At 42.1% G+C, this 24341-nt stretch overlaps 3 protein-coding genes across 6 annotated transcripts; 1 reads left to right on the forward strand and 2 right to left on the reverse strand.

The window, feature by feature from the left end:
* The first annotated feature begins 7128 nt into the window (after positions 1 to 7128).
* Positions 7129 to 14503, forward strand: hnf1a (HNF1 homeobox a). 2 transcript variants are annotated; one of them, XM_046350476.1, is made up of 10 exons: positions 7129 to 7699; positions 8733 to 8932; positions 9673 to 9853; positions 9993 to 10195; positions 10411 to 10556; positions 11019 to 11160; positions 11369 to 11542; positions 11709 to 11824; positions 11987 to 12071; positions 13869 to 14503. In XM_046350476.1, the coding sequence occupies exons 1-10, from the start codon at positions 7401 to 7403 to the stop codon at positions 13997 to 13999; spliced, it is 1677 nt and encodes a 558-aa protein (XP_046206432.1). In that variant the 5' UTR covers positions 7129 to 7400; the 3' UTR covers positions 14000 to 14503. The 2 variants fall into 2 exon arrangements, with proteins under 2 accessions (XP_046206432.1, XP_046206433.1); XM_046350477.1 differs by having other exon boundaries at positions 13907 to 14503.
* On the reverse strand, positions 14369 to 16330 carry lg05h12orf43 (linkage group 05 C12orf43 homolog). Of its 3 annotated transcripts, XR_006838885.1 has the most exons (7): positions 16143 to 16330; positions 15927 to 15957; positions 15697 to 15795; positions 15482 to 15549; positions 15261 to 15354; positions 14621 to 15095; positions 14369 to 14570 (listed from the first exon to the last, which is right to left on the reverse strand). XR_006838885.1 is itself a non-coding variant. In XM_046350479.1 (6 exons), exons 1-6 carry the CDS (start codon positions 16270 to 16272, stop codon positions 14720 to 14722), a joined length of 795 nt encoding a protein of 264 aa, XP_046206435.1. In that variant the 5' UTR covers positions 16273 to 16330; the 3' UTR covers positions 14369 to 14719. The 3 variants fall into 3 exon arrangements, 2 of the variants coding, with proteins under 2 accessions (XP_046206435.1, XP_046206434.1); XM_046350479.1 differs by having other exon boundaries at positions 14369 to 15095; positions 15261 to 15351; XM_046350478.1 differs by having other exon boundaries at positions 14369 to 15095.
* A 71-nt stretch (positions 16331 to 16401) lies between these two features.
* LOC124036212 (protein unc-119 homolog B-like) lies at positions 16402 to 23653 on the reverse strand. The gene is made up of 5 exons (XM_046350480.1): positions 23368 to 23653; positions 21049 to 21162; positions 20226 to 20328; positions 19636 to 19808; positions 16402 to 19298 (listed from the first exon to the last, which is right to left on the reverse strand). The coding sequence occupies exons 1-5, from the start codon at positions 23603 to 23605 to the stop codon at positions 19186 to 19188; spliced, it is 741 nt and encodes a 246-aa protein (XP_046206436.1). The 5' UTR covers positions 23606 to 23653; the 3' UTR covers positions 16402 to 19185.
* Positions 23654 to 24341: the final 688 nt, after the last annotated feature.

Consider the following 24341-nt stretch of genomic DNA (forward strand, 5'->3'; position numbering starts at 1 on the left):
CCAATTGTGCAAGTTCTCCCACTTAAGAAGATGAGAGAGGCCTGTAATTTTCATCATAGGTACACTTCAACTATGACAGACAAAGTGAGAGAAAAAAATCCAGAAAATCGCATTGTAGGATTTTTAATTAATTTATTTGCAAATTATGGTGGAAAATAAGTATTTGGTCAAAAACAAAAGTTTATCTCAATACTTTGTTATATATACCCTTTGTTGGCAATGACAGAGGTCAAACGTTTTCTGTAAGTCTTCGCAAGGTTTTCACACACTGTTGCTGGTATTTTGGCCCATTCCTCCATGCAGATCTCCTCTAGAGCAGTGATGTTTTGGGGCTGTTGCTGGGCAACACGGACTTTCAACTCCCTCCAAAGATTTTCTATGGGGTTGAGATCTGGAGACTGGCTAGGCCACTCCAGGACCTTGAAATGCTTCTTAAGAAGCCACTCCTTCGTTGCCCGGGCGGTGTGTTTGGGATCATTGTCATGCTGAAAGACCCAGCCACGTTTCATCTTCAATGCCCTTGCTGATGGAAGGGGGTTTTCACTCAAAATCTCACGATACATGGCCCCATTCATTCTTTCCTTTACACGGATCAGTTGTCCTGGTCCCTTTGCAGAAAAACAGCCCCAAAGCATGATGTTTCCACCCCATGCTTCACAGTAGGTATGGTGTTCTTTGGATGCAACTCAGCATTCTTTGTCCTCCAAACATGACGAGTTGAGTTTTTACCAAAAAGTTATATTTTGGTTTTATCTGACCATATGACATTCTCTCAATCTTCTTCTGGATCATCCAAATGCTCTCTAGCAAACTTCAGACGGGCCTGGACATGTACTGGCTTAAGCAGGGGGACACGTCTGGCACTGCAGGATTTGAGTCCCTGGCGGCGTAGTGTGTTACTGATGGTATGCTTTGTTACTTTGGTCCCAGCTCTCTGCAGGTCATTCACTAGGTCCCCCCGTGTGGTTCTGGGATTTTTGCTCACCGTTCTTGTGATAATTTTGACCCCACGGGGTGAGATCTTACGTCTTACATTTCCTAATAATTGCCCCCACAGTTGATTTCTTCAAACCAAGCTGCTTACCTATTGCAGATTCAGTCTTCCCAGCCTGGTGGCGGTCTACAATTTTGTTTCTGGTGTCCTTTGACAGCTCTTTGGTCTTGGCCATAGTGGAGTTTGGAGTGTGACTTTGAGGTTGTGGACAGGTGTCCGACAACAGTCTTCCACAAGTAATTCCATATTTTGAGGTTTTATTGTTGGTGCTGGAAAACACTGTCTCTGGCACCTCTCCAGAATCTCCCATAGGTGTTCAATTGGGTTGAGATCTAGTGACAGACAGCCATAGCATTTGGTTTCCATGGTTTTCATGCTCGTCAAACCATTCAGTGACCACTTGTACCCTGTGGATGGGCACATTGTTATCCTATGGGGGGCATAGCCATGGTAGCTAAAGCCCATTTGTGGGGAAGGGTCATTCGGATTGGCTAGGCCTGGCTCCGTAGTGGGGTAGCCTGGCTGCTAAGTTGGTGGGCCCCTGCCCTCCAAGGCCCACCCATGGCTGCACCCCTGCCCAGTCATGTGAAATCCATAGAATAGGGCCTCATTTATTTATTTCAATTGACTGATTTCCTTCTATGAACTGTGTGGTTCCGGAGTTAAGCAATTAACATCTCATGTTTGGGATCATGTTGACAGAGACCAAAAATATAAACGCAACATTCAACAAGTTCAAAGATTTTACTGAGTTACAGTGTGTATCCCTCATTTACTCAAGTGTTTCCATTATTTTGGTAGTTACCTGTGTTGTAAAAACCTGTTTTAAAAAGAGAACGCTTTTTGATTAGTTTGACAAAATGGTTTTCAATGAAACAATCCTGAAATGAACGTGCCACCATCTCTTCATTTAGTTGAGATAATAGGATTGAATGAACTGTCCTACAGGCATAGATCCACAGGTCTCGAACCACAGGCCTAATACACATGCTTGAGTTCACCCAACTCCCTCATGTGACATACAGTGCATTTGGAAAATATTCAAACCTCTTCACTTTTTTCACATTTTGTTATGTTTACTGCCTTATTCTAAAATTGATTTTTAAAATCCTCAGCAATCTACACACAGTGTTACATAATGACAAAATGAAAACAGGTTTTTAGAAATGTATGAGAAATAAAAATAAGTATTCAGACTCTTTGCTATGAGACTCGAAATGGAGCTCAGGTGCATCCTTGAGATGATTCTACAACTTGATTGGAGTCCACCTGTGGTAAATTCAATTGACTGGACATAATTTAGAAAGGAACACACCGGTCTATATAAGGTCCCACAGTTGACAGTACATGTCAGAGCAAAAACCAAGCCATGAGTACAAAGGTATTGTCTGTAGAGCTCTGAGACAGGATTGTGTCAAAGCACAGATCTGGGGAGGGTACCAAAACATTTCTGCAGCATTGAATGTCCCCAAGAACACAGTGGCTTCTTATAATTCTAACATGGAAGAAGTGGAACCACCAAGACTCTTCCTAGAGCTGGCCGCCTGGCCAAACTGAGCAATCAGGGGAGAAGGGCCTTGGTCAGGGAGGTGACCAAGAACCCGATGATCACTCTGACAGAGCTCCAGAGTTCATCTGTAGAGATGGGAGAACCTTCCAGAAGGGCAGCCACCTCTGTAGCACTCCACCAATCAGGCCTTTATGGTAGAGTGACCAGACGGAAGCTACTCCTCAGTAAAAGGCACATGAAAGCCCGCTTGGAGTTTGCCAAAAGGCACCTAAAGGACTCTCAGACCATGAGAAACAAGATTCTCTGGTCTGATGAAACCAAGATTGAACTCTTTGGCCTGAATGCCAAGTGTCACGTCTAGAGGAAACCAGGCACCATTCCTACGGTAAAGCATGGTGGTGGCAGCGTCATGCTTTGGGGATGTTTTTCAGCGGCAAGGACAGCGTCTAGTCAGGATCGAGGGATAGGTTAATGGAGCAGGGTAGAGAGAGATCCTTGATGAAAACCTGCTCAAGAGTGTTCAGGACCTCAGACTGGGGCGAAGGTTCACCTTCTAAAAGGCCAACGACCCTAAGCACAATGCCAAGACGCTTCGGGACAAGTCTCTGAATGTCCTTGATTGGCCAAGCCAGAGCCCAGACTTGAACCCGATCTAACATCTCTGGAGAGAACTGAAAATAGCTGTGCAGCAACGCTCCCCATCCAAAATGACAGAAATTGAGAGGCTCTGCAAAGAACAATGGGAGAAACTACCAAAATATAGGTGTGCCAAGCTTGCAGTGGCATACCCATGAAAACTCGAGGCTGTAATTTCTGCCAAAGCTGCTTCAAAAGTACTGAGTAAAGAGTCTAAATACTTCTGTAAATGTGATGGTTTATTTTCAATACATTTTGCAAATGTCAAAAACCCTTTTTGCTTTGTCATTATGGAGTATTGTGTGTAGATTGATGAGGAAAAAACTATATCAATTTTAGAATAAGTAAATGTAACAAAAAGGGGTCTGAATACTTTTCGAATACACTCTAGGCTGCTGCAACACTTTACAAGACATAGACAAGAAAATAAATGACTAAGCTTGGTGAACATACGACACCAAATTACGCTCAGACTAATCCAAATTGTATCCAACACTGTACAGATGACATATTTTGAATTCTATTTTGTTTGACAGTAGGTCATGTATAGCATATAGTTATTTGTTACCTTATTGACAACTGCATTACTAAATATTGAACAATGAAGCTAGCCTTGAAATATCTGCTCTCCACTTTCAATCAATCTCACAAAACATGCCATTGTACAGCTACAGTATAGGCCTTCATGAAAATGTGCAGTTTTTGGTCAACAAATAAAATGGATTGAGAAAATACAACTTTTGGTTGATGTTCTTTGAAGGACAGATGTCATATCAGTGTCCACATTGTCTTAAACTGTGTGTCATTAGCCACATTCCACCCACAGTTATTAGAGTGAAGGCATAACGTATAAAGAAAAATCACGACAGCTGTGATGGAAACAGGAAGTTTTCGCTACAATTGTAGAACTGACAGATAATTCTTCGCTCGACATAGTGGGATCTTGGTGTGTCTAAAATGAATTACGCTATACAAGAAACGGCGGTGGAAACGCCTTTATGCGCAAATATTAATATAATAACCATCATATCGAAGTACATTTACGATGATATGGTGTGTGGTCCTCTTACTAAGACTTGGGAAACCATGCAGTTTATTAGGCTACAGGTGAAACAAGTTATGATGAACTTCAGAGTGATGCAAGTGCACGGTGATGAGCTTGATGCTGCTTTCCAATAAATATTGAGGGTAATATGACTGCCGTTCAAGAAAAATAATATATTCTCCATAATAATGTCATCAGGAAGACTAGTCTACCCACACTATATCTGTTAGCTGTTGGCTAGAGCACATCTGTCAAGACCAGAGCAGACACATTTGCTATTTAACACAACAGTTTGTGATTAAAAAAAATATCTGTAGAGTTGAAAATGCAATGGAAACACATTGAACTTTAGATTTTTATTTGGTACATGAAAACTTAAGCACAAAAATACATTGTGTCTGCACTGTCATCACGTTCTGATTTCCTTTATCTGCAACAAGTCAGTTAAGTTGAAACACCACTGCTGGGAAAATGTGGAGATTTTCTTTATGCAGAGTTTAGAATATTCACATGTAAATGTGTTACTAATTGGATGGAAACCTAGCTAGTCTCCAGGCATTGGTTCGCCGACACCTGAACAGTCCTGACACGAGCATCAGTAATCCAGTCGCTCCCTCTAGCATCATCCACCCCCATACTCTAACCCGCTGACAATGAGGTGATTTTGGGTAGTGCACTTGCTCATTCACTGCTGGGTCTTCAGTATTTCATTATTGCCAAAACCAGCTCCAGTTAATCTCCTCTCCAACACATCATGTGACTTGTTAACCGATTGGAGGCCGATCACAATGTTACCTCAAAGAAACAGCCACTCAAATAATTCAAGCAATGGCAATGCATTAGCACCAATGCCTAGGGTGATAAAGGTGAACAATGTTGTTGATTCACATGCCTCCGAATGCCTGAGAGGGAACTTTGGAAAGACTTTCAAATCTGTATTAACACTTCAAATAGACTAACCGTAACTACAGTATAGTCCTAGAAGCCTCTGGTTCTTCCGACTCCCCTTTACACACTCAGCTCATTCCATTAGGGGGTGCACTCTCAAAGTAAGCCGCTAAACTAACACCAGATGACAATAAGAATGAGAGACTGAACAAACACGCATTCGCACTGCCTACTCAAGAATATGTGAAAGCTATGTCTATTGACTACTTATTTTTGTTCTGTTTATGGTAAGCTCCGTTTGTGTGTGAAGTGTCCATTAAGTTTATACTGGGTGAGCTGTTGGACATTGTTGGAGGCACACAGCCTCTCCTCCCTGCAGAGGAAACTACACAAATGTGGACAGTGCTTATTCGGGCAGGAACTAAGGGGTGTGTTAAATTTCTGCATGCATGATCAATGGGGTTGAATAGTATTGGAGGGGGGAAGGGGGTCTTGGGTGGCATGGACACAAGGCTGAAAGAGGAGGGGGCAGAAACGGAGGTTTGCTGATTAATGAGACTGAGGACAGCAGGGAAAATAGCAGTTCTGTTAGTGAGCTACTTTTCCAGTAAACAAAGTGTGGTTCTTTATTTCTAGAACAGAAGATACTGTAGGCTACTTACTAACACATGCAAACACACTTTTTCTTTGATAATAAAATTACAACTTTATATTTACTTTCTCACACCAAATGCCTGCTAGAATGTGTGATATAATGAACTGTATGGGATTTAAATGCAGTACAGGCCACACTACCCTGCCTCCCTCACTGGGCTGTCCTCTGAACAGTGCAAATTCAGGCACAATTGGACTTAATTACAGGGCAGTAGTGTTCCAGAGAGATAGAGGGAGCCCTGTTCCCCCCTTTCATATACTGCACAATGCCATCTTCCCTAGTGTAGGGTGGGGTGAGGAAAGAGGCTGAACCGGAGGAAGCACAGGTAAAGAGAGAGAGAGTGTTATTGGAGATGAATCCACACTGCGAAAGCAATACCTCCACAGCATAGCTACAATGCCACCTGTAGGGGTTCTTAAGTATTACTGATTTAGATGTACGCTTGAAGTTAGACAAAGTCATCTAGGATAATACAGAACAGACGTGTGATAGTAACGACCTGCGAGTCTGAAATATATGAAATCTTTAGCGAAAGCTTTGATGTGACATCTACGTCTGATGTAATCACAGGAGGTAAAGCACTTTCAATGAGACAGAGGAAGGAATGAAAAGGGTTGGACAAAGGGGGGGGGGTGCTATGCTTTTGTTTGGGTTTTATGACCAAATTGTCTCCTGCTCTGGGAAAGTGAAAACCCAACCTTAGTTTAAGTTACCTGGGGGAGAAAAAGACCCAGGAAGAGGGTCAGAAGAAAGGTTAGGTGACTGTCAAGGGACAGCAGACATATTCAAGCGAGCAGAGAGAAACAGAAACCAAAGTCAGTGCACACTAGCAGGTGTTCTCGGGAATCTAAAAGCTACCTCTATCATACCTCGTCTTTCTAGAATGATGCAGCAGTGCCCTCTAGTGCTGTGCAGGACAACAGTTACTTTTCATTTCTCTGTCCAATTCATTCCAAACCGCTCAAAACACACCTATCAGGTTTTCATGATAAATGTTTAAACTACAACATCCATTCCATTTGGCCTTTACATTACAATTGATTTGAAATAGAATAGCATAGTTATACTAGCCATAAATGACATCATATGCATTTTGCTGTTATCCTTTTTGGATCCTAAAACGAATGCCTATAAGTGTCATGGAGAATTGTGTCGGTTTAGAATATATTGAAAAATAAATATGCTAGGTTTTAATGTGCGTATGAAGATGCAGTTTGCTTATTTTTGTAGCCTCTCACATATGTATTGCATTTGTGTGTTATACAGGAGGCTGTATGAATGTGCAGTTTATTTTCATTAATAGTTTGACTGCACTTTGCTCACTGTTAGGGATGGACGGAGATGAGGACAAAGTTCACAGAAAGCGCATGGGGAGGAGGGGGAGGGAAAAAAATACCTTTTAAAGCATAACAGCAGGTGGAGGGCTAAAACCAGACAGCTCAGCTCAGAACGGAACGAGGAGAAAAATCTAACGGGGGAAAATGAAAGCAAACTTTCTCTATTCCTAAACTGAAGGACAGAAATGCAATGATTCCAGAAGCCAATTGCTCTGTTTTTTGTGTAAGCGCATGACTGCAGTGTGTCTGTGTTGGTGTGTGAGTGTGTGTTTGTGACCTGTGGCCTGCGTAGTCTGTGTGCTGTGTTAGTGAGGTAAAGATTAGGCAACAGCGTAATGGAGGGAGAGGAGAGGAAAGGAGAAGCAGGGTCCGGCCCTGGGCGTCTGTCTGCTCTCCAGGAGCAGCTGATCTGGGCTCTGCTGGGCTCTGGACTGTCCCGGGAGGTCCTGGTCCATGCCCTGGGAGAACTGGAGCGAGAGAGGGTCACCCCTGGAGCAGAGAAGGGGGACAGGGGGGATGGCGAGAGTTCGGAGGAGGGAGAAATGGATTTTCCACCCCCCATATTCCAGGAGCTGGAGGCCCTAGCCCCAGAGGAGGCAGCCAGGCAGAGGGCTCTGGTCGACCACCTGCTTCAGTAAGTAGCTCCCAAATGTCTGCCATCCACCCTATCCTCCCCTTAACAACATTTATCGTATATCAATCTCTTCCTTTTATAAAACCTCAAATATTAATACACAAACCCATACAACAACAACAACAACAACAACAACATAGCCATACCCCTTTGCTGTGCTATTATTCTCTCACTTTAAAAAAAATAATGTCCAACTTATTTGTAAAAAAAACATCTTTAAAACAAATACGTGTTAGGATGGTTACTTGATTCTGTTCTCCATTCTTTTTCTTCTCTGCTTTCTTTTCCTGTCGTTTTCTGACCAAGTAAAGGTTCCAGAGAGGACAAACAATTGACGGTTTTACCTGGCAGCATCCTTTCTACTCCCTTTCTTCGTCTTTCTCAAATTTAGTCCCCCTCTCCCCCTTCCTCCCTCGTTCTCCTGCTCCCTCTGAGATCTCTCTTGGCCTCTGAGGTGAATTTAAAGGAGGGTTCCTCCTTTCCTGGTTACTAATTACCCACCCCATCAGGTTTCTCTGTCCATTTAATGAATGAACTACATGCAATGGTTAAGATTAACAGAAATGTGCTATGTTTGTCTGTGTGTTAGAACAGCTTGAGTGAATATGTACTACTATTTGGAAAAGCCGATTTCATTTCACCACATTTCAAACTACAAAATATATCTCAAGATTATGGTTTAACTGGTAATTGTATTTAGCTAAAAGTTGGCCATTTTACAACACCTAGCATGAAAACACAACTTGACCAACCACGCCTTAGTATAAAATGCATCGAACATAGATAAAGCTTTTGTATGTTAATATACATAATACAAATGTAATGTACTATTGCTAGCCGTCAAGGTTTGTGTTGCAGCAAGTAGGCTATCCATATCTTTATGGGTTTTAATTCCAGTGACCAGAGAGAGCTGGACTTTGCCCTGCTGTGTTTCCCCTTATCTCTTATTGTCAACATCCCTCTCTCCCTCCCCCTCTTTATGCATATGTGTTTTGTCTGTGTGTGTGTGTGTGTGTGTGTCTGTGTGTGATAGGGAGGATCCATGGCGCGTGGCAAAACTAGTGAAGAGCTACATGCAGCAGCATAACCTCCCCCAGAGAGAGGTGGTCGAGTCCACAGGCCTCAACCAGTCCCATCTCTCCCAGCACCTCAACAAAGGCACGCCCATGAAGAACCAGAAACGGGCTGCTCTGTACAGCTGGTACGTCAGGAAGCAGGGCGAGATTAGCCAGCGTGAGTATTTGACCAGCTGATGAGCTGACCCTGCCTTTACTGCACTACAGTATGATATTACAGTCTGGACTCTGAAGTGTAACATTTATAATAGGTCAAATCGTGACTACCTCATTCATTAATATTCACAATACATTGCCATAAATCTATACGGTTTTAGGGATTGGGAGCTCTTACACAAGACTGAATCTCAGGATGCGAAGAACAATTATGCCAACGGATCTTTCTTACTCTATGTCCTTCCTTATATCCACTTCCTGGAAAAGTTTCAAATAGCTTTGACATTTGCAAACTTTCCATTTCAATCATGTAAGGAAAGTGTGGTCTTCTGTTGTGTTTTCCCAATGATAGCGAAATCACAATCCCCTGTACCCCAATCCTTAGACTGGTAAATCCATCATGATACAGTATTCAATATGTCTATCAACTGTAAACAACTATGGAGGCCCACTGGTCACTGTGAGTCAAATATAGACATGTAAGGTAACATGATACTGTCCACTTTCACATTCCATGTGTAGAGAGACACAATATCTGCATGTCCTACACTCACACACACACACACGTTGCATTGCAAATGATCTCAAACGCTAATATAAAAAAAGATTACTGTGAATTAGCCCTATTGTTTTAAAAATAGTATTGTTTTATCTGAATAATTAACAATACTGATATAACAATATGGATACTATATCAATACAAAAGTCTACAAATATGCTTTCACTGACCACCCTATGCAGAGTTTACTAATGCCAGGCATGCCCTTGGGTCTGGAGAGGAGCAGGGAGAGGATGTGAGGAAGGGACGTAGGAACAGGTTCAAATGGGGACCCGCCTCCCAGCAAATCCTCTTCCACGCCTATGAACGACAGAGGAACCCAAGCAAAGAGGAGAGAGAGGGATTAGTGGAGGAGTGTAACAGGTGAGAGAGAGGGGAGAGGTCAGCTAAAACAGGAAATGTTCCCAGTTCCAGTGCAATGGAGGAACTGCCCCTGTCATTTTAGAGTGTCCCCCTTTAAAGATGTTTCTCTTGCTCTGGGCCCTCTCTGGCTCTCCCTCAGGGCTGAGTGTCTTCAGAGGGGCGTGTCTCCGTCCCAGCTGGCTGGCCTGGGCTCTAACCTGGTGACAGAGGTACGAGTGTACAACTGGTTCGCTAACCGCCGCAAGGAGGAGGCCTTCCGCCATAAACTGGCTCTTGATATGCCTTACAACAGCCAATCAGCAAGCTCCACCAACCACACACTCTCACACAGCCCTGAGCAAGGTAACACTCACCCTCACCAAAGTGAATCAAAATATAATTTCATTTAATCCACAAAGAGCATAATTCATCATTAGTGTTGTCATCAGATGTTGCTTATGTACTATTTTCAGTGCCCTTACACAGAGGAACAGAGCCAAGACTGACAGGGTGCAGCATTCCCTCCTCCCAGGAAACACCTGATCCTAACTCATCCTAACAGGCTTCCTCTCTTCCAGGCATGAAGTATAGCCAGCAAATCACATGTGACAATCTGGGGTCATCGAGGGGTCACAATGGAGACAGAGGCTTGGGGGGCCGCCTGGCCAGCCCCATTCAACTGGAGCCCAGCCACACACTCCTGGAAACACACCATCACAAACCAGTGAGATCACCTACCATATTATCCTTCACCATATCTCACCTCGACACACATTGTTATAATCCCCATTACACCATCACAAACCAGTGAGATAGGAGCAAACAACCCTCTCATTGTCACTCATTGTCAACCAGAGATCAGTAACTATGATCACATAATCCCAATCACATTATTACATCGATTAGTAACTACAAAACACATCAGTGTGATCACAAACCATTATTTCACAAACCATATTACATCATAATAAGCAAATTACATCACAAACCATATTACATCGTTATATAAGACCATGAGGTCACCAACCATATATCATGTAATGCAGTGAAATCCCAAGCCATATCACATTAAACTAGTGAGATCATAGATTACTTCACGTCATCATAAACCTTTGGGTATACAAAGCATCTCAATCCTCACAAGAATCCATGGCTGTGGTTCTGCCACCAACTTTTCCCATCTCAGGTATCAGGTGGTGGCCCCTTGCCCCCAGTCAGCACCCTGACATCACTGCACAGTCTGTCTTCCTCGCCTGCTCCCCACCATGGACTCATCATGACCTCCCTGCCCAGCGTCATGAGTCTGGGAGAGTCCTCTCTCCTCATAGGTAACTGATTCTACACACAGTCCCCTTCACTCAAACAGCTCTAAGTCAGAGCATAGTTATTTTTAAAACAGTCATTTCAAAACATATCCACTGTATTGTATCTTATCCTTTTCCAGTGATGATCAGAAAGTTGTCAGATATAAAAACCAACTGACATTAACAAAGTAGCCTAGCATAATCCATGTTTTCCTGGCCTGTTGCTCAACAGGTCAAACCGTACCTGTCATCAACAACGTGGGAGGCGGGTTCACCACCCTTCAGCCAATCTCTTTCCAGCAGCAGCTTCATTCCACTTCCCAGCAGCAACTCACACAGCAGTTCCAGAGTCACATGGGCCACCACAGTCCTTTCATGGCAACCATGACACAGCTTCCATGTCACAGTAAGGCCACAGTGGCAGCATGTTTACTCCTTCATTTGCCCTTTGACAGAAATATAATATGTGAAACAAGGAATGAGTGAGAGCAACCTAATAGAACTAGAACTGCTAGAACTAAGGAGGGTTTCATAAAGTATCCATGCACCTGCTCTCAATTTCTCCATTGCAGTGTACAGCAAGTCTGATATGTCCCACTACCCTCCGTCCAGCCTACTGTCCCAAGCAATGGTCATCACTGACAGCAGCAGCCTTGGAACACTGACCAGTCTAACCACAGTCAGACAGGTACTGTGATTCCAAACATTCACCTAAAATGAATGTGATGCCATTAATAATCAGTTGCATAAGTCTGAGTATACAGGTACAGAAAAGTCTAGACTCACTAGCTAATGATCAGTAGTAGTATTAATGTGGGTTGAATCTGCTAAGGACTTTTGCATTGGTTAGATTCTGACCACAGACCCTGATGAGCAGACAGACCAACCCATCCAGGAGGACTCCCTACACCTGCAGTCCCCTTCACCTGTGCCAGGTAAGATGAATCATGTTACTCCAAGTGTAGACTATTTCCCAAAAGATGCCGTTTCTTACACTACACTAAAGGGGAGACTGAAGACATCTAAAAAAAGCTACTAAGTGTGTAACACATACAGTACCAGTCAAAAGTTGACACACCTACTCATTCCAGGGTTTTTCTTTATTTGCACTATTTTCTACATTGTAATAGTGAAGTCATCAAAACGTTAAATAGTATATATGCAATCATGTAGTAACCAAAAGTGTTCAACAAAACATTTATTTTCTATTTGAGATTCTTCAAAGTAGCCACCCTTTGCCTTGATGACAGCTTTGCACACGCCTGGCATTCTCTCAACCAGCTTCATGAGGTAGTCACCAGGAATTCATTTAAATTAAACAGGTGTGCCTTGTTAAAAGTTAAGGTAAGAAATTCCACAAATTCTCAATGCATTTGAGTCAATCAGTTGTGTTGTGACAAGGTAGGGGTGGTATATATGAGAAAGCCCCATTTGGTAAAATACCAAGTCCATATTATGGCAAGAACAGCTCAAATAAGCAAAGAGAAACAACAGACCATTATTTTAAGATATGAAGATCAGTCAACCCAGAAAATGTCAAGAACTTTGAAAGTTTCTTCAAGAGCAGTCGCAAAAACCATCAAACACTATGATGAAACTGGCTCTCATGAGGACCACCACTGGAAAGGAAGACCCAGAGTTACCTCTGCTGCAGAGGATAAGTTCATTAAAAAGTTACCAGCCTCAGAAATTGCAGCCCAAATAAATTCTTCAGAGTTCAAGTAACAGACACATCTCAACATCAACTGTTCAGAGGAGACTCTGAATCAGGCCTTCATGGTCGAATTCCTGCAAAGAAACCACTACTAAAGGACACCAATAATAAGAAGAGACTTGCTTGGGCCATTAGACCGGTGGAAATCTGTCTGTTGGTCTGATGAGGCCAAATTTTGAGATTTTTTGGTTCCAACTGCCGTCTTTGAGACGCAGAGTAGGTGAAAGGACGAACTCCGCATGTGTGGTTCCCACTGTGAAGCATGGAGGTGGTGGTGTGATGACGTGAGGTTGCTTTTCTGGTGACAATGTCAAGGATTTAGTATTTAGAATTCAAAGCACACTTAACCAGCATGGCTACCACAGCATTCTGCAGTGATACGCCATCCCATCTGGTTTGCGCTTAGTGGGACTATCATTTGTTTTTCAACAGGACAATGACCCAAAACACACCTCCAGGCTGTGTAAGGGCTATTTTACCAAGAAGGAGGAGTGCTGCATCAGATGACCTGGCCTCCACAATCACCCGACCTCAACGCCATTGAGATGATTTGAACCGCAGAGTGAAGGAAAAGCAGCCAACAAGTGATCAGCATATGTGGGAACTCCTTCAAGACTTTTGGAAAAGCATTCCAGGTGACTACCTCGTGAAGCTGGTTGAGAAGGCAAAGCTGTCAAGGCAAAGGGTGGATACTTTGAAGAATCTAAAAATCTATTTTGATTTGTTTAACACTTCTTGGTTACTACATGATTCCATGTGTTATTTCATAGTTTTGATGTCTTCAATATTATTCTATAATGTAGCAAATAATAAAAAATAAAGAAAACATCTTGAATGACTAGGTGTGTCCACACTTTTGACTGGTACTGTACTGCAAAGTCATCTTAATACAGCTAGATAGTATAACCCATGGAATTCTCTAGTTGCCAGTCAAAATAGGGCACTTTAAATGCAGGGTTGTAATTGGAATGACAGTAGAGAAACTGTAAATTAATAACTTACCGTGTGTCTTTCTTAGTTTCCTCTGGGAATTTACAGCTGTATCCTTCATCTCAGTCTAGTGAAACTCATCCACCTCACCGCCTCTCCTCTTCGCCAGCAGACATCAACTCCTACATTCCTGCACAGATGGTCTCTACCGCACAGTAGCAACAGAATATAACTACTGTGTAATGTGAAGGGGTGGGAGTAGAGGGTGGGTGAAACAAAATAGTTTTTACAGTAAGTAGAGAACTGTAATAGAGATGTAATGCAAATTCTCCAAAGCTACTTCTGCAGTAAAATGTTCCAGAGAAACTATAACTCATTCTGCTAGATACATAAATCCAGGACAGACTCACTGCCAGTTATCAGTCTCGTCACTTGAATTAGCAGCCTTACTATTAAATAATGTTGTACTCAGTGTCAGTCTGCTGATCTGAGGTCAGAGATGAACCATTAGAAACAACCACATCTAAATCCATGCAAACAGAGAACGCTGAGCGATTGATCCCCGTTTTACAATAAACATGTATATTATCAATAGAAAAGTGTTTTAATAAAAATGCTCTCAGAATTCTTGACATCAGTGTAAACTGCTTTCTTAACAAAACAAGGCATAGCACTGATTGTGTTTTGGGCAGAGAATAAAATGTCATAAAACATCTGGTAAAACTTACAGTATTCCACATTTCTGAAAGAACGTATTCCATTCCAAACAATTTTCTTTAAATAATCACTGCAATGTTTGTAGTACAACATTGCAGTGATTATTTAAAGAAAATAACACTGTATGACCTGAACATGTTATAATGAATGCTAAGGTTAATAGTTCTTACAAGCATGGAACTGCCAATATCACAAAACACAACAAGTGAGTCCAGAAGTCTCTCAGTGCTTTTCTACTTCCTCTTCCACCCTTTCATCTGTGCCTTTTTGTTTCTTTTTCTTCTTCTTGACCTTCAGCGGTAGACTATCCTCCTCGGGGCTCTTTTGGTCCTCCTCCATTTTAGCATAAGATGAGGCTTCTCCACAGTTCTCAACCTCACGAGGAGCTGTCATTTTCTTATTTTTCTCTGGGACAGGGCTGTTATTACTGTCCTCTCCTTCCTGAACCTTCTTCTTCTTCTTCTTCTTCTTCAATTTATCTGAGCTGAGGGACTCTGGCAGGGAAGGTGTAACTGCGCTGGGGAGAGCAGATGATAGGAGGTCTGTAACTGACACGGCCGCCTCTCTCAGTCTCATCTCCAGCTCACTGTCACTGTCACTAGGAGAAAATTGCAGAAACAAACTTACAGTTTATTACAGTAGTATTACAATATGAGATACAGGAATACTTCAATCATTCCCAAAGTTAGTTATGAAGGTGACATCAAACCACCTCACACATCCCAAAGGTTAAAAGGTCAGGCCTACATAGAACAAGCATCACCTTGAGCTGGGGACGGGCCGACGCCTTACAGGGGGAGGAGGGGGATCAATGGTAAACTCTCCTGGGACAGATGTGGTGAACAGCCGGAAACCTTCTTTAAAAAAATCAAGAAAAAAGATCAAGACCACACACAGCATTTATATCGCATCATATTTGACATCATACAGTTCGTAACTACTGCATTAGTTTCAATGTAAAACAATTTCTGGATAAACCCTCACCTTCATCTTCATCTTTGGTTGCCTGTGTGCAGGGTTTTGTTGTTTCTGCAGATATCACTGAAATGCAACTGAATATCGAATTGCATAGTTAGATTAAAGTTGGCGACTGAAAAGTTGATAGGTGGAGGTAACACGAGGCAAAGGTTAAACGTAGCTATACTAGTAAAACTGATCTTTCATTAACATTTTCCCATGACAAAGAAGAAATACTGTACCTGTCAAGTATAGCACCTAATTTCTTTGCAACGTGCGCACGGAACTCCGGAGTCGTCTGAAGCTCGTTCCCATCATGTTCATGTTTAGATACAGCCACACTGTTGACCATAGTATGACATAAAACACGATTGTTCTGGCGAAGCCAAACGTGAGGCAGAACCTCTATGCATGATGGTGAGTCATAATACAGAGGGGATAGCATGCCATTCAGAGAAAAATAACAACTTACCGACGGGATAACTTCCCATTGCTTTCCCCATCTAAAACAACAGTCGTTACATTACTGTTAAGATTTTGCTGCTGTTTTGGGGTAAGACAGTTTAGTGTGTGAAATCTTTAGCAAGCGAGCAAATCTATCTCCCACCCCACATTTGTTGTTGACTAGCATTAGCTAGCTAAGTTACATCCTGTAGCTAAAGCAAAATGTTATTTAGGCTGAATTTACCTGCCGTGTTGGTATTGTGTGTACCATTAATTCCATACGTGCCAAAACTCCAAGCTGCTTCCTTAAACTTTTCCAAATCTTCATCTTCACTGCTTGAGTCTTCAACCATCGTTCCAACGGGGGCTGACATGTTGGATCAAGTACATTTGCGGCTACATAGCAATGCAATATGGGTAATGAAGTCTTTCGTGGGAGAAATGTACGCCACAGTTAGTGTAGTGAGAGTTTGAGTGAATTTAAGCCAAAATGTATACAGAACATCTGTTCAATTTTTTATTCCCCCCTCTCCTGGCAGTATATCATCTTGCAGAAACAGAAACATTTAACGGAACATGAAAGGCAATGTTAGGAGGGCTTCTAGTTCTACTTCACCAAATCTATGGTCCCTGAGTCTATGGTCCCTGAAATGTAACATTCAAAAGACAGTAATCTTTGTAGTAATGTTGAATAAAATCTCACTGTGAAATGTGTCTTTCCTAAAACACATGCATCAATAAATGTACAATATGCTCAATAAATTCAAAGGGGTTCCAGTGTACACAGTATGTGGGTCTAACTTCAAGAGTGAAAAATGAAATCAGTAGCAACCGTGTTGTAAAATGCATAATTGGTGTTAATTTGGTGGTGCTATTAGAAAAAAAAATGGTGGCTGCTATAACAGACCTTCCCATCAGTAAAGGTAAAGAAAAGACAAGTCTCTAAAGTGGTTAACATAACAGCCACATCCTCATACATACCACAGGAGTTTGGTGATACCTTAAATGGGGGAGGACGGGCTCGTGGTAGGCTGGAGCAGAATGAGTGGAACAGTATCAAACACATGGTTTCCATTCGTGCTGTTCCAGCCATTATTTTTGAACCGTCCTCCCCTCAGCAGCCTCCACTGATACATAACTTCCACTTGTCATTATGAACTGTATAGTTATAATTTCAGAACTAACCTCTCGTGGACAAAGGAAACGGCAAGAATATGTCGAAACTCACGTACAAATATGTGATTACAAGCAGCAGGATTGGGTTTAGGCGGTTCTTAAATTGGTGCTGTGATTTTAAAGCATGTGTGTGGATGATAAGCGGTTTCCACTAAATTCCACAAATATAAACTCAAAATTGTCTATCATAAATATTCATGAAAACAAAAAATGTGCTTTGTGACCATGATAAACACAGGTGAAATTAGCAGAAGGAAGATTTGGCCGTTTCCGTTTACAAGGGAGGAGACTTCGCACCAAGGTAATCAATTGTTAACGGCATTCCCCCAGAAGTAAAACAATAATTTTCGCTCTAATTTTACTTCTGGGTAACCAATATTATTTTATAGCTGACTGGGATTGCTTAGAATGAATTCACAAAAATCTCTTCCAGACAGTTTGACATGTTGTTGGACAGATGTGTAGCGGAGCAGCGCTGGACTTCACATTCTCTCACACACAACAAAGCCCCTTGAGCTGAGAAGTCTGAATAAAAGGCACATGTGGGAGGTTTCATTTAGTTTTGGAAAACTCAGTGTAACTCCAGTAGGCACGAACATACTACAAGCACATTTACAAATGCGAAACACGTAACAGACCAGGGGTGTTGTCTGTCACTTACTACCCCCCTGCCCACCATTACCCTCAGAACAGCCTCAATTTGTCAGGACATGAACTCTACAAGGTGTCAAAAGCATTCCACAGGAATCCTGGCCCATGTTGACTCCAATGCTTCCCACATTTATGTCAATTTGGCTGGATGTCCTTTAGGTGGTGGACCATTCTTGATACACACAGGAAAATGTTGAGCGTGAAAAACCTAGCAGTGTTCGTGACACAAACCTGATGTCTACTACCATACCCCGTTCAAAGGCACTTAAATATTTTGTCGTGTCCATTCACCCTCTGAATGGCACATATAGACAATCCATGTCTAAGCTTAAAAGTCCTTTAACCATCATCTACACTGATTGAAATGGATTTAAGTGACATCAATAAGGGATCATAGCTTTCACCTGGTTAGTCAGTCATGGAAAGAGCAGGTGTTCATAATGTTTTTTTGCTCTGTGTATATAGCTAGAGGGGTGACACGGGACACCCAAACGAATAACAGCTTCTACACCAAGGCAAGATGTCAAATTAATGGAGCATCTGTTCGTCTCAAAGCTGAATATACAGTTTAGCCCACTATCTGAGGAACGAAGACATAGCAAAGGATCACGATTACTACTTGAGCAGAATGAGTAGTTAAAAATTGATGACCAGAACCAAACTATTGTTCAACGAAATTAGGTAGTATCACAGTTGTAATTTGCTTGCAATCCAATTGTGCCAAGATTTCAAATTAATGGAGCATCTGTTCGTCTCAAAGCTGAATATACAGTTTAGCCCACTATCTGAGGAACAAAGACATAAAAAAGGATCACGATTGCTACTTGAGCAGAATGAGTAGTTAAAAATTGATGACCAGAACCAAACTATTGTTCAATGAAATTAGGTAGTATCACAGTTGTAATTTGCTTGCAATCCAATTGTGCCATCTGTCAACCCTTGTGTGTAGAAAAGAACATAAGTCCTGGTCAACTTCAATCATTGTTCATCTTACGGGCTACAATTGACCGCTATTTAACATTCAGATTGGGATCATGTAATGTTCCCTTAGCTCTCTGTAGAGCTGTCTGGTAACAGTTGACTAAACATAATACAACTCAAAAACAAGGATATTACAACAAATACTGAACTCAAAGCAGATTGAAATAAGCAGTAACCATTTAAATGTGGAAACATTAGAAAAGACAAAGGAAAACATGTTCAACATTACAAAAGAGTGATTGACGAGAGAATTCTATGAGTCCAAGCAATAGATGGGTACGAGGTATCAAATAAATGCAGCAACCTGTTTGGAAGGTAGATATGGTCATTTTTCCCCAAACCTGGGGCTGGTAAAGTTTGTTGGAATGTCTGAAGTGGAGAAAGTACACTCCTGTTCCCAAAAGACCTACATGATGGTTGTATTCAGGGGCAATGTGACCCCTGCGTTGCATTGCACACAAGAAGCTAATCTTCAGACACTACTGGCCCCCATCGTAGGCGTAGTCTGCCTTATTGTGCATGATCAGTTTGTTGTCCACAAAATAGAAGCTGTCGGACCTGGTCTCATACGGGTGCTCCACCATTAGGCCAACTTAAAAGAGACAAAAAATAAGGGAAATTCAGTTTGCAAATGACTTCATAAGGAACAGCAGAACACACATATCACAGACTAAAAAAGTAAATTACTGCTGTTCAGCGCACCAAAACAAACAACCTGTAGAGGAACCATTTGACTGTCTAGTATCCACATTCCTCCCCTTACAACGAGAGTTGTCCGACTCGCTCTGTATGGATGTGGATAGTATAGACTTACAGACTTGGCCAGCTATGTTCTGGCCAGTCTGAACTTTAGCTTGTAGGGACACATACAGGCTACAACAAAGTTGATAGACGAAGTGAGAAAGACGCACTACTACTATTAGACTTACTGAGGTCCTCATGGAGCTGGGGAAACTCATAGATGTGTTCGCAAGTGTTCCGGCTGTTTGGGATGCAGAATCCGAAGTCAAAGTCAAAGTTCTTGAGAACTTTATTCTGGAAATAATGCCTCTCTATCATGCGAAAGCTGTTAACAGGCCGGTCCCCCACAGTGAACTCCACACTGAAAGCAGATTAGAAAGAGGCACTTGAGATACTAGCAGGGACATGCTGAACATAACTGTGGGTGGTATCTGCATTCATTTGCGTCAACTACTTGAATTGTAGATTTATTCATTGACCATCTATATTCCTTTTTATAGTCCAAAAGTAGGATGATTCTTTCAATAGTTGTTCCCAGCTATGTGCTCCGCCAAATTCTCTCTGTTGTAGTTTAGGTGGCTGCCGGAGCTGCAGGACTTAGTTTCTTGTGCTGGTAAGCCACACCAGCAAACGAAACAGTTCAGAATTTGTCAGCATAAGGGAAAACACATACTATGGAACATTTAGGCCTTACCAAAGTATGTGGTTTTTCAATGATGAGTCATGTGACTTCTAACAATAATGCATGTGATGTTTCCTGTTTAATCCACTGCCTTACGTTGCACCAACATTCCGCAGTCTGAGGAAGGCTGGCGTGAACTGATAGCGCACAAAGCGCCCAGCACTGGCGTCTCCATCTCCATTCTCCTCATCTTCAGGGTCTGATAAAGACAACATGGATTCAAATGTAATTGGCATCCAAATAAGTGACAAAAGGTCATCTCGGATTTCAACCTAAAATTATAGCTACAACATTTGCATAAGGACTACATTCATTATCATAGAAAAAATAACTTGGCTTGTTTTGTTTTACTTGAAATAATACAGATTAATTTAGTCTGGGGCCCTTCGGAGTAGACTCAGCAATATGACACACAGCGGGGCAACTTCAAATCAAATCAAATGTATTTATATAGCCCTTCGTACATCAGCTGATATCTCAAAGTGCTGTACAGAAACCCAGCCTAAAACCCCAAACAGCAAGCAATGCAGGTGTAGAAGCACTTCCTACTTACTAAACTAATGCTCAAATCTCCCAAAACTATGGGCTGTCCCAATATATACCTTCCAATGAGGCAAGTCCACATTGTAAAGAGCCAAGTGTCATGTGTGGCAGATTTCAGCAGTTGTTTTGTGTCCCAACCTAACACCACCAGTGCACCGGTTAGCAGTGATTGCAATGGTTTCAGCGACTGGGGTGTCTCACAGATTGAGCCTGGTGCCCTGTTCAAGCTGACAGCAACCCCAGCATGATTTCTATAAGCAGAAAGTCACCCCAGTGTGTATTATGATGGCATATTGCTGAGTATACCTTTAAGATGTGGCCTATCCAAGATTGTCACTTATGTTGTGCAAAGTGTTGTGGAAAAGTTTAAACTTACCACAGCTGTGAGGTTTAGCAATCTCGAAGAGCACTGACCCAGTTTCCAGATCTCTGATCTTGAAACGTGTGAAGTCAATATTGTAGACATTGTCCTCAGGTTTACATAGATAATCTGGAAGGAAATTCATAGTAAGCAGCACATACAGGGAATCTGGTATGTCCACAGATTCTTTGTTTGGCTTCCTCAAAACAGTGTTGCAAACTTAGTTAGCTAGTTAAAGTCAACTGACTCACTACAAAGCGAGGTATGCAGTGTTTGCAGCCACATCAAGTTAGCCAACTAGTTAACACATTAACTAGCTAGATGAGCTAGAAAAATAGATGGCAACATTGATTAACTTGAATCTTATCCAAATCACATCTATTATCATCTCCAATCAATCCACTCCATACTAGCTACAGATTGTTACACCAGATTTACACAAAGATTTTTGGTATCCATTACCGGGAGTTACAGGTTAAGTACTGTGTAGTACACAGAATTTTCGACCAACCTTAACATGGCGATACTATCTTCGTTCTCGATTTGGCCAAACATGTACACTGAACAAAAATAAAACGCAACAACTTCAAAGCTTGGGTATCAGTATAAGGGAATCAGTCAATTTAAATAAATTAGGCCCTAATCTATGGATTTCATATGACTGAGAATACAGATATGCATCCGTTGGTCACAGATACCTTAAAAATAAGGACAGGGGCATGGATCAGAAAACCAGTTAGTAACTGGAGTGACCACCATTTGCCTCATGTAGCACGACACATTTCCTTTGCATAGAGTTGATCAGGCTGTTGATTGTGGCCTGTGCGAAGTTGCTGGATATTTACATTTTAGTAATTTATCAGACGCTCTTATCCAGAGTGACTTACAGTAGTGAATGCATAATTTTCATTGGTACTGGTTCCCCGTGGGAGTCGAACCCACAACCCTGGTGTTGCAAGTGCCATACTCTACCAAATGAGTCACACAGGACCACAGGATATTGGCGGGAACTGGAACACGCTGTCATACACGTCGATCCAGCGCATGCCAAACATGCTCAATGGGCGACATGTCTGGTGAGTATGCAGGCCATGGAAGAACTGGGACATTTTCAGCTTCCAGGAATTGTGTACAGATCCTTGTAACATGGGGCCGTGTATTATCATGCTGAAACATGAGGTGATGAGGCGGATGAATGGCACGGTATCTCTGTGCATTCAAATTGCCATCAATAAAATGTAATTGTGTTAATTGTACATAGCTTATGCCTGCCCATACCATAACCCCACAATGGGGCACTCTGCCATCTGCCCGATACAGTTGAAACCGGGATTCAGTAATGAAAAGCACACATCTCCAGCATGCCAGTGGCCATCAAAGGTCAGCATATGCCCACTGAAGTTGTTTACGACACCAAACTGCAGTCAGGTCAAGACCCTGGTGAGGACAACAAGCATGCAGATCAGCTTCCCCGAGGCAGTTTCTGAAAGGTTGTTGCAAAGGTTCTTCAGTTGTGCAAGCTAAGTTTCATCAGGCGTCCGGGTGGCTGGTCCCAGACGATCCCACAGGTGAAGAAGTCAGATGTTGAGGTCCTGGGCTGGCGTGGTTACACAAGGTCTGCAGTTGTGAGGCCAGTTGCACGTACTGCCAAATTGCACGTACTGCCAAATTCTCAAAAATGTTAAATGAAAATTAAATTATTTGGCAATAGCTTTGGTGGACATTCCTACAGTCAGCATGTCAATTGCACACTCTTTCAAAACTTGAGACATCATTGGCATTGACTTGTGCAACTGCACATTTTAGAGAGGCCTTTTTTTTGACCCCCACACAAAGTGCACCTGTGTAACAATCATGCTGTTTAATCAGTTTCTTGATATGCCACACCTGTCAGGTCTATGGTTTATCTTGGCAAAGGAAATATACTCACTAAAGGGGATATAAACACATTTGTGCACATAATTTTAGAGAAACACACTTGTGTATATGGAACATTTCTGGGATCTTATTTCAGCTCATGAAACATGGGACCAACACTTGTTTGAGTCCAGTTGCAGGTGGAGCGTTTGAATAAAAAAAAAAGCTATTTTAATAAAATACATTTACAAAAATTACATTCAAGTAATCCAACAATGTGTATGCCGCCATCTTGGCTATTTAAAATCTTCACTGATTGATTTAACGTTAGACAGGTGGGTCCACCTCAAATTCAAATGCACCACCTACAACTGGACAACTGTTCTACATCAAACAGTAACTCCCGGTAATGGAAACCAGAAATATTGTTACATCACATTATCTGCTTTAACAATCTGTAGCTAACTCCATACATACCCCGTGTAACAGCACAAAGACCAAGGATTTCATCTGGTGTGATGTCTCGTCCTAGCGCCCTGAGCTCATCCTCTGTAACAACAGGCCGCTGTTTATCCGTTTGATTTCGTTGCGACTTGAGTCTCTTCATCACATCTCCACCGGACTTTCGCTCCCTGGAATTTGCCACCAGCCCCATATCGGTGTCCGGTCCTTTAACTGTGGCTGCCGTCTCGTTCCGAGAGTTAGAGTCGCTCATGTCTTGGTTGTTCTGTGTTTGTTTAGTCAACAGCAACTTTCCCTAAATCCAAGATGGCGAAGCGTCTCTATGGAGAACCTATGCTGAGAACAGTCGATTGTAATTGGCTGAAAACAGTAGGTGGTTACCATAGTTACCAGTAGGGCGGGATGTTCAAAAATGTTTTTCATCTTTAACCTAGGTTGCAGATAAATGGAATTCCAACCAGGGAACACCTAAGTATGGTACAACTTCATGAAAATGATTTCACTATACCAATGTAGTTAAGTTTGCCCATGCTTTTTATTCATCATTTCTCAAACGCATTACTGCCATTTCATCCTTACTGACCATACATATCCCAATCTCCCCCCCCCCCCCCCCATAGAAATATATAATTGTAGTTCTCATTATTTGTGACGACTGCAGTATCTCAGTGATACAGCATGTTGAACCGTTCAGTTGAGGGCGGGGTACTGCAATAACCCTAAGGATAGAACATGGGATAAATTATAAAGAAACAATTAGCTAAAACACCAGTTAGATAAAATAGCACATGTATTAAGAGACAGCATTTATCAGCAGTTCCTACTTTGTAGATGTTATTTGCAGAGCTAAAACTGAGGAAGGTGGGGGGGCATCTCAAGTTACCCCATCAGTCCACCTGAAGCTCTCAGGGCTGGGAGAAATCAATAAGGAGAGTAGGATTCCTTATTGGCATTGATCACTCTCACACACATTCACACAAAATCATACA

The sequence above is a fragment of the Oncorhynchus gorbuscha genome, linkage group LG05 (genome assembly GCF_021184085.1).
Source record: "Oncorhynchus gorbuscha isolate QuinsamMale2020 ecotype Even-year linkage group LG05, OgorEven_v1.0, whole genome shotgun sequence".
In the NCBI taxonomy this organism is placed as follows: Eukaryota; Metazoa; Chordata; class Actinopteri; order Salmoniformes; family Salmonidae; genus Oncorhynchus; species Oncorhynchus gorbuscha.

Excerpts from the sequence above, each read along its gene's own strand:
- hnf1a (XM_046350476.1), top strand. The coding sequence starts at position 7,401 with ATGGAGGGAGAGGAGAGGAAAGGAGAAGCAGGGTCCGGCCCTGGGCGT. Across the intron at positions 7,700-8,732 it reads CTGGTCGACCACCTGCTTCA|GGAGGATCCATGGCGCGTGG; the intron begins GTAAGTAGCTCC and ends TGTGTGTGATAG. Across the intron at positions 11,825-11,986 it reads GTCTAACCACAGTCAGACAG|ATTCTGACCACAGACCCTGA; the intron begins GTACTGTGATTC and ends TGCATTGGTTAG.
- lg05h12orf43 (XM_046350478.1), bottom strand. The coding sequence starts at position 16,272 with ATGTCAGCCCCCGTTGGAACGATGGTTGAAGACTCAAGCAGTGAAGAT. Across the intron at positions 15,958-16,142 it reads ACACAATACCAACACGGCAG|ATGGGGAAAGCAATGGGAAG; the intron begins GTAAATTCAGCC and ends CTGTTGTTTTAG. Across the intron at positions 15,796-15,926 it reads AATGGGAAGTTATCCCGTCG|TGTGGCTGTATCTAAACATG; the intron begins GTAAGTTGTTAT and ends TATGGTCAACAG.
- LOC124036212 (XM_046350480.1), bottom strand. The coding sequence starts at position 23,605 with ATGAGCGACTCTAACTCTCGGAACGAGACGGCAGCCACAGTTAAAGGA. Across the intron at positions 20,329-21,048 it reads TGCTAAACCTCACAGCTGTG|ACCCTGAAGATGAGGAGAAT; the intron begins GTAAGTTTAAAC and ends TGTCTTTATCAG. Across the intron at positions 19,299-19,635 it reads CCAGCTCCATGAGGACCTCA|TTGGCCTAATGGTGGAGCAC; the intron begins GTAAGTCTAATA and ends GTCTCTTTTAAG.